The 9,719-nt window shown below is 38.4% G+C and overlaps 1 protein-coding gene across 1 annotated transcript in view; it reads right to left on the reverse strand.

Moving 5' to 3' along the window:
• Nucleotides 1–9,719, reverse strand: part of LOC107553354 (tyrosine-protein kinase CSK-like) — a 39,403-nt gene that overhangs the window by 10,408 nt on the left and 19,276 nt on the right. Inside the window, exons 2-5 of the mRNA XM_016235556.1 lie at nucleotides 6,858–6,928; nucleotides 4,878–4,991; nucleotides 3,635–3,747; nucleotides 1,221–1,440 (exon numbers count right to left, since the gene is read on the reverse strand). Of these exons, the coding sequence (XP_016091042.1) occupies nucleotides 1,221–1,440; nucleotides 3,635–3,747; nucleotides 4,878–4,991; nucleotides 6,858–6,872 (462 nt within the window). The 5' untranslated portion in view covers nucleotides 6,873–6,928. The remainder of the gene's footprint in view (nucleotides 1–1,220; nucleotides 1,441–3,634; nucleotides 3,748–4,877; nucleotides 4,992–6,857; nucleotides 6,929–9,719) is intronic.

Here is a 9,719-nt window from a genome sequence, read left to right on the forward strand (position 1 = left end):
AAACACAAACACAAACACAAACACAAACACACACACACACACACACACACACACACACACACACACACACACACACACACACACACACACACACACACACACACACACACACACACACACACACACACACACACAGAAACGGTTATGAACTGCGCTCAGGGGTCGGAGCTCTTCCTGTGAACATGTGAAAGAGGAAAGGCACAGAGGCTGTGGAGGGGAAGAGTGAAGGACAGCAGCCTGAGGGAGCAGAGCATGCTGGGATAGAGGTCACACTCATCTCACGGCGCTCTGCTGGATGTTTCCGGTGAAAACAAAACATGTCTTTCTAAGCTGATGAAGAATTCGTTTTCATGCCACTAACAACAAACATCCAGGAGGAAAAAGAATTTCATAAACGCATCAAACAAGATCAATGAATCAAACTCATTCAAATCACTACAGCTCAATCAATAATTTAAAGATATTTATTAAATATTTTTTGACTTCATATTTGTGTTTGCTAATTCAATGAAAGGCAAAAAAGGTTACAAATATTTTCTCTTTTTTTATGATTTTGTAAAATATATTTATTTTATTTTTTCTTAAAAAGTTAAAAAATTGTAAAAAAACATTTTTTATATATTTTTAAACATTTGTCTCCTTTACGATTTTCCAAATGATTTTTTTTCATTTTGCTCTTTTGTTATTCATTGAAATGCAAAATGAAAACGGTTTCTAACTGCACATGTCTAGATCATGATCACTAATCTGCTTTAATATCCTGCAGGACAGAATAATTCTCTTCATCATAAACTCTTGTTTAGATGATCGTTTGTTTCACAGAAACACAGGAGCCACTAGAGGGCAGAAAAAACTCTTAAATCACATTCAAGAGCAAACACACACACACACACACACACACACACACACACACACACTCACACTCACACACACACACAGACAAAACACACACACACACAGGTCTGTTCTTGTTTACAGTCATTCCACAAGATGTGTGCGAGACGTTGATTCATGAGCAGCTTGTTATGACACGCCATCGAGAGAAACGGGACGAGAATGTGAGGAATGCCTCAAGACACACTCACACACACACACACACTCACAAAAAAAATCACACACACACACACTCTCACTCGCACTCACACACATTCTTACACACTCACACTCACACACACACACTGACCCTCACACACTCACACACACACACTCACTCCAAACACTCGCACCAACTCAATGAGGTTGTCGAAGTACTCCTCCTCATCGATGGACAGTTTCCCGCTGTGATAGATGATGCGGTAGTGCTCCACCTTGCCGTCGCAGCTCACACACAGCGTGTAGTCTCCGGGGTAATTGGTGCTCTCTCGCGCCAGGAACAGCCCCGTCTCCGGCGGATACAGCAGCCGCTCCGCCTGCTCACGCGTGATCTTACCGTGAAACCATCTGACAAGCAGAGCAATCAGTCAAACTCATTTATTTTTTAAGCCTTTATGAGATCATACAGTATGTACAGTATAGAGAGACTTAGTCTAGACATTCAGTTTGCATTATTTGCTGTTCTTTTGATTTCAGTAACTTCCTGATGAATCTGACATCATCGTTCTGCAGACATTCTCTTCGGCTCTCGTGTGATTTATTTCAACAATATATGATCAGTGTTGTTATTGTTAACTAAAACTATTAAAAATAGTCTTTTACTGAATTTAAGCTGAACAAAAAAAAAATTACACAAATCTTTTTAAAAAATTTAAAATAAAATTAGAAAAAAAAGAACTAAAAAAATTTGAAATGCTGCATTGGCAACTAACTAAAATTAAATAAGTTTAAGTTATAGTACTAAAGTTACTAAAAACTGAAATATAAAATGAAGCTAGATAGAAACAAACACTAAAAAAAAAATCTGTATATGATAAAATTACATATAATTATACATGATCTTTTATGGAAACTATATATATATATATATATTAGGGCTGTATATGCATAAAAAAAAATCAATGAATAAATAAATGTGCTGTTGACAGTTAAAATCGAAACAGGAAGTGAAGCCATACGAATGTAGAAATGCTTCAGTATACTGATGCGTGTCACTGACCGTTAGACATAACTGTACTATAAGTTATTCTATGTAGGACTCTGGACTTCATGCATGAATGCTGTTTGGTTTGAAGAAGCTGCTGATCTCTGATGCAAGCGGATGACTGAGCTCACTGTATTTCACTTCAGCTTTTCCCTCATTTACTGAGAAACCCGATGAGTAACGATCATCACAACCAAGAGTTTCACGGTCTTAAACTGTGTGAGCGAGTGTGTTTGTGAGCGAGTGTGTTTGTGAGCGAGTGTGTGTTTGTGAACGAATGTGTGTTTGTGAGTTAGTAAGTATGAGTGAGTGTTTGTGAGCGAGTGTGTGTGTTTGTGTGAGTGAGTGTTTGTGAGCAAGTGAGAGTGAGTGTTTGTGAGCGAGTGTGTGTTTGTGAGTTAGTAAGTGTGAGTGAGTGTTTGTGAGCAAGTGTGTGTTTGTGAGCAAGTGTGAGTGAGTGTTTGTGAGCGAGTGTGTGTTTGTGAACGAATGTGTGTTTGTGAGCTAGTAAGTATGAGTGAGTGTTTGTGAGCGAGTGTGTGTTTGTGTGAGTGAGTGTTTGTGAGCAAGTGTGAGTGAGTGTTTGTGAGCGAGTGTGTGTTTGTGAGTTAGTAAGTGTGAGTGAGTGTTTGTGAGCAAGTGTGAGTGAGTGTTTGTGAGCGAGTGTGTGTTTGTGAGTTAGTAAGTGTGAGTGAGTGTTTGTGAGCGAATGTGCGTTTGTGAGCAAGTGTGTTTGTGAACGAATGTGTGTTTGTGAGCAAGTGTGACTGAGTGTTTGTGAGCGAGTGTGTGTTTGTGAACAAGTGTGCGTTTGTGAACGAATGTGTGTTTGTTAGTAAGTGTGAGTGAGTGTTTGTGAGCGAATGTGTGTTTGTGAGCAAGTGTGTGTTTGTGAACGAATGTGTGTTTGTGAGCAAGTGTGAGTGAGTGTTTGTGAGCAAGTGTGAGTTTGTGAACGAATGTGTGTATGCGTGTGTTTGTGAGCGAGTGTGTGTGAGAGAGAATGTGTGTTTGAGGTGGATTTGCATAATGGCATAAAGCGTTTTCTATGTGTGTGTGTGTGTGTGTGTGTGTGTGTGTCTTGCTATGTGTACTGCGTTAGACTAACCGGGACTTGTCACAGTAAGTCGCTTTGGATAAAAGCGTCTGTGAAATGATTAAATGTAAATGTAAAATGGAGTAAAGCAACTTTTACCAAATAAATGCCAGTAGGTGGCAACAAGTGACTGATAGAAAATGTATTTGTCATTGAATCACTCTTTCAAGAGATTCTTTCAAAAACACTGATTCATCCAGCAATGAAGCAGGTGAAGTCTTTATGAATGAGTCATTGATTCAGTCATTCAAAAAGATTTTCTATTCAAAAAGAATGTGTGTGTGTGTGCGTTTTCTATGTGTGTGAGCAGCAGAAGCACAGAAACAGACTCAAGCTCTGCTATGCTTTCATTCTCAAAACCTTCAACAATAAAGCCACCATCAGCCAAACCAAGGAGAACACAGACAACCATTACCCACAATTCAGCAGGGCTCGAGTCTGAATGAAGATCATGAACTCACGGCATCAGACTGAGCTTTCCTCCGGATTTGACTCCTTCTCTCTTCTGGGCGTAGTTTGCTGGAATCATTCCCTCTCGGCCAACAGAGTTCTTCGCTTTGTACCAGTTTGGGTCCTGAATCAATAAATCAAATCAATCGATCAATCACCAGAGAACATGAGCATGACAACACGCCTGATAGAGCTGAAATTATAACTGAAGATGTTTGTTGGAGTTTGATGACGATTCAATATCTACATGTCAACATTTACGACAAAAGCACAATACAATCACTGCAACAGATATGAAGCTAAATTTTGTTTCATCAATGTAAAAAAGTTTGAGTTTCAAGTCTCATATTAATATTAATTAATATAGTGGCTTACCTAAGGGTTCTCTAGTTAAGCTACACTTGATACAAAATGCAGCAGGAAGAGTATTAATGAAATTAAAGAAGCGAGAACATATTACACCGGTTTTAATGGAATTACATTGGTTAACAGTTCATCAAAGGATTGATTTTAAGATTAGTTTATAAAACATTGCACAATTTGGCACCTTCTTAAGCATCTGAAGATATATTCCTAACCGTACGTCATGATCCTCTAGTGCTGGGCTTTTGGCACATGCTCAAAAAATTAGGAACTGTTTACAAAATGAAGTGTCCACTATTTTTAAAAGGCGGGTTAAGACATATCTCTTTAAAGTTACTTACATACATGTTTGTATTTGTTTATACTTGTTATTTGTTGCTTTATTTTATTTTGATTGTTCTATATTTGTTCATAAAGTTTTTATTATTTTATACTGATATTGTATTCTTAATATTTGTTTTATGCACGTGAAGCACTTTGAGTTGCATTCCATGTATGAAAAATACTATACAAGTAAATAATATAAAAAAATTATAATATTATTAAAAATAGTTTTATTGTGAGTTTACTATGGAAATATCCTTTTCTGCTTATATGCATTAAATAAATTAATAGTGTTTGTGTGCGTGTATATATATATATTAATAATACAATTAATATAGAAAATTATATACAATTATTTATACATTTTTCCTACAATATACACAAAAATAGCACTTTCAGTTTAATACTTTAGCGAAAATCTTCAATTTTCAGAGAAGTTTAAAAATGACCATCAATGACATTTCTGATAAACAATATTTAGTAAATGCCAGACGTGTCTCTCATTAGAAGCTTTCAGACATTAAAGGTGCACACGACACCAGCAGGTGTTTGCTGATTGGCCGTTACCTTGGTTACGCTGATGATGGTCAGCAGGTCTCCTTTGCAGAAGGGCAGGTCCTGCTCTGTGCTGCCCTGGAAGTTATACTTGGCCACACACTCGGTGCCCGGCGGCCATGATGCCTGAGAGACATCCAACAATTCACTCTACACTCTAACATGCACTATACAGAAAACAACTGAACCTATTGAACACTTTATGTGAGATATTATTTTAGGGATGCACCGATATGAAAATTTTGGCCGATACCAATAACCGATAATTCTTTATTTTTGAAAGCCGATAACCGATATGTTGGCCGATAAATCTATATCCAAATTGTTATATACTTTTTGAGAGCCTGATTACAAAAAAGGTCTCATCATTAAAAGCCACATCCCAAACACTTCAACATAAGCAGCCTAGTTTGAACGGTGTACGTTTTAAAAATAATTTTACTCTCCCATTACCAAATTTAGTCAAAGTTTTACAAATAAATAAAATAATGCATAAATAATGCAAACAAGTCACTGGACATCATTACACGTGTAAAGAATCAAAATTAATGCGCCACAGATCAATAAAACGGAATAGCCTCTGCACAGACAATAGTTAAATTATTTTAATTACTAAACCATATTGCTGATGAAACTAATAAGAGAAAAATACAAGTAGTTGTTGTTATTAATAATATATCAATGATTTTGAAAAAGTAACAAATGAATACCACTGTTTTAAATAGCAGCCGATGAGCTGCGCGTGCTGAAGCTGAAGAGCTGAAGGAACACGGTAAACTGAAGCGTTTTGCTGGCAGCTTATTCAACTCAAGGAAATGCATCCTGAGATGAATATTAATACAACATAAACATAATATTACAACTTATATATGAAATGACAAATGACGCAGTTATTGCATGCTATAGTCAGAATGTGTGATCCTGTTGTGGATGCGCTCTTCCCATAACAACGCGCTGAAACACGGCAACTAAACCCAAAGAATGCACAATGTTTTATTATAATAATGTTCTCATTAGAATGTTATATACACGACATTCCCAATCATAGTTATTAATGTTGTGCACTGCTGTTTGAGCTGCGTGCGCTGAGCTAAAGATGATCACCGGTAAACTGAAGCGCTCTTTTAACTTAACCAAACGCATTCTATATGAGATAAATCAGATATACATCAAATAAACACAATATTACAATGTACAATTGCACAAAAGGCTGCAAACGAACAGCGCGCATCTGAAGTGTCTCTGAAGGAAATAATGCATTATTTATCGGCTTTAAGATATCGGCCAAATTTTCTTATTGGGCCGATACCGATAACAGAAAAAATGAGCATTTATCGGCCGATACCGATATGGTGGTAATATTATTTATTTTGCAAAAAAAGAACCATTAAACACATTATCATTACTGTAATGACTTTTTATCTATATTATTACTAATAATATTACTTTTAAATTAATAGTTATGTAAATGAATAAAGTGATTTGGCACAATTTGAAAATATTTCAAACAAATATCAACTACAGATAATTGAAAATTATCACAATGAAGTACAAATAAATAAAAAGCAATAAATAATCTTAACCTTGAAAAATCAATATGGAAACTTTTAATAAACAAATAAATATTCAAAATAAATTAAGAAAAAATAAATAAAACACTCATACATAAATAAATACCACATTCTAAAAATATTTAGGGTTTATTTAAAATAAATAATTAATTATAAAGAAAAATCTATTAATTTTTTTTAAATAAACGAACACAACCTAAAACTAAGGTTTATTTATCTTCTGCAAAATATAATACGTTTTTTTTATTAAATAAATGAACAAACCAACCCCCTAAAATAGGGGTTAATTTACCTCATGCAAAATATAATTGGATTTTTATTATATACATACAAAAAAAAAAGTAAGTAAATAACCCACCCTAAAAAAAATAGGGTTTACGTTATGCAAATATAATTTGATGTTTTGTTGCAGTGTGTGTACCTGTAGAGCAGACATGCTGAGGGCTGATGCTGGAGTCTCTGAGTGTCACAGTCTGACGAGAACCATCAGAGCTGAAGAAACAAAACACACATTCAGTCAGTGTGTGTGTGTGTGTGTGTGTGTGTGAGAGAGAGAGAGAGAGTTAGAGCTGTTTAAACTCCAGATATTAGCTGATGGACTGGAGTGGTGTGGGTTATTGGGATGTTTTTATCAGCTGTTTGGACTCTCATTCTGACGGCACCCATTCACTGCAGAGCATCCATTGCTGAGACACTGATGCAGTGCTACATTTCTCCAAATCTGATGAAGATACAAACTCATCTACATCTTAGATGAACTGAGGGTGAGCACATTCTCATTTTTAGGCAAGACTTTAACCACAACACAAAAAAGGATCAAACTGCAGAAGCCATAGAGATCCAGCAAACATCTAAAAGCATCACGATGAGTCTCAGATACATGAATCAATCTGCTTCAGAGATCCATGACTCGTTCACTTCATTACAAACTCACAGGACAAAACCAATCAGTTTCTGTCTGCCCTTCTAACTGTGAGACTCAAAACCGAATCTATTTCTCTCAAGAACATGTTTAAACACAAGATGATGACAAACTTCACCGTACACATGAAGAGTCAGCAGAGAATCACGCAGGAGAAACTCCATGACCAAACAACACTCAACCTTCACTGCAGGGACATTCAAGAACAGAAACAAGTATGTCCCGTGAGACGGAAGTGACCTTCAGCGGTCAGTCACGGACCGTTATCTTCAGCGGATTCATTCACATGAACGGCTGGATCATCTCAGAACATTTGAATAGAGCAGCTCCGCATGAACACGCTTCAGTGTGAGCGAAAACACAAGAACCGCCGATGCAAATGAGCAGACAACATGACATCATCGCTGGAAATAAAACACTGACCGCAACGCTGATGCTTTCAGTGCAGGTGCTCGTGATTCTACTTCCTGTTCACACACCTGTGACGATCCCTAGAGGACCGCATGACGGCTTCTGCTTTCTGCTCGTTCACACTCTTACTGATTACAGAGATCAGAAACACAAGAACGACATACAGAGGCACGCAAACCACCAAATCCACACAAAACCAGTAAGAATCCAGGTCAAAACCAGCACAAAACCAGGACAAATCCAGGACAAAACCAGTACAAATCCAGGACAAAACCAGGAAAAAAAACCAGTGCAAATCCAGGACAAAACCAGTACAAAACCAGCACAAATCCAGGACAAAACCAGCGCAACTCCAGGACAAAACCAGCACAAATCCAGGACAAAACCAGTAAAACTCCAGGACAAAACCAGTACAAAACCAGGAAAAAAAACAGTGCAAATCCAGGACAAAACCAGCACAAAACCAGGACAAATCCAGCACAAAACCAGGACAAAACCATACAAAACCAGGAAAAAAACCAGTGCAAATCCAGGACAAAACCAGTACAACTCCAGGACAAAACCAGTGCAAATTTAGGACAAAACCAGTACAACTCCAGGACAAAACCATACAAAACCAGGAAAAAAAAAACAGTGCAAATCCAGGACAAAACCAGGAAAAAAACCAGGACAAAACCAGTACAACTCCAGGACAAAACCAGGACAAATCCAGGACAAAACCAGCGCAACTCCAGGACAAAACCAGCACAAATCCAGGACAAAACCAGCACAAATCCAGGACAAAACCAGCACAAAACCAGGACAAATCCAGCACAAAACCAGGACAAATCCAGGACAAAACCATACAAAACCAGGAAAAAAACCAGTGCAAATCCAGGGCAAAACCAGTACAACTCCAGGACAAAACCAGTGCAAATCCAGGACAAAACCAGTACAACTCCAGGACAAAACCATACAAAACCAGGAAAAAAACAGTGCAAATCCAGGACAAAACCAGCGCAACTCCAGGACAAAACCAGCGCAACTCCAGGACAAAACCAGCACAAATCCAGGACAAAACCAGTACAACTCCAGGACAAAACCAGTACAAAACCAGGAAAAAAACCAGTGCAAATCCAGGACAAAACCAGTACAAAACCAGTGCAAATCCAGGACAAAACAGCACAAAACCAGGACAAATCCAGGACAAATCCAGGACAAAACCAGTACAAAACCAGTACAAAACCAGTACAAAACCAGTACAACTCCAGGACAAAACCAGTGCAAATGCAGCACAAAACCAGTGCAAATCTAGGATAATATCAGTATGAAACCAGCACAAAATTAGAACGAAATGAGGACAAATCCAGCACAAAACCAGCGCAAATCCAGGACGAAACCAGCGCAAATCCAGGACGAAACCAGCGCAACTCAAGGACGAAACCAGTGCAACTCCAGGACGAAACCAGTGCAACTCCAGGACGAAACCAGTGCAAATCCAGGACGAAACCAGTGCAACTCCAGGACGAATCCAGAGCAAATCCAGGACGAAACCAGTGCAAATCCAGGACGAAACCAGTGCAAATCCAGGATGAAACCAGTGCAACTCCAGGACAAAACCAGTGCAAATCCAGGACGAAACCAGTGCAAATCCAGGACAAAACCAGTGCAAATCCAGGACGAAACCAGTGCAAATCCAGGATGAAACCAGTGCAACTCCAGGACAAAACCAGTGCAACTCCAGGTGAGTGTCTGAGCGTGTGTGTGAGTGTCTGAGCGTGTGTGTGAGTGTCTGAGCGTGTGTGTGAGTGTGAGTGTCTGAGCGTGTGTGAGAGTGTCTGAGCGTGTGTGAGAGTGTCTGAGCGTGTGTGAGTGTCTGAGCGTGTGTGAGTGTCTGAGCGTGTGTGAGAGTGTCTGAGCATGTGTGTGAGTGTGAGTGTCTGAGCGTGTGTGAGTGTCTGAGCGTGTGTG

Source organism: Sinocyclocheilus grahami, unplaced genomic scaffold (genome assembly GCF_001515645.1).
Source record: "Sinocyclocheilus grahami isolate Dianchi unplaced genomic scaffold, SAMN03320097.WGS_v1.1 scaffold471.1, whole genome shotgun sequence".
NCBI lineage: Eukaryota > Metazoa > Chordata > Actinopteri > Cypriniformes > Cyprinidae > Sinocyclocheilus > Sinocyclocheilus grahami.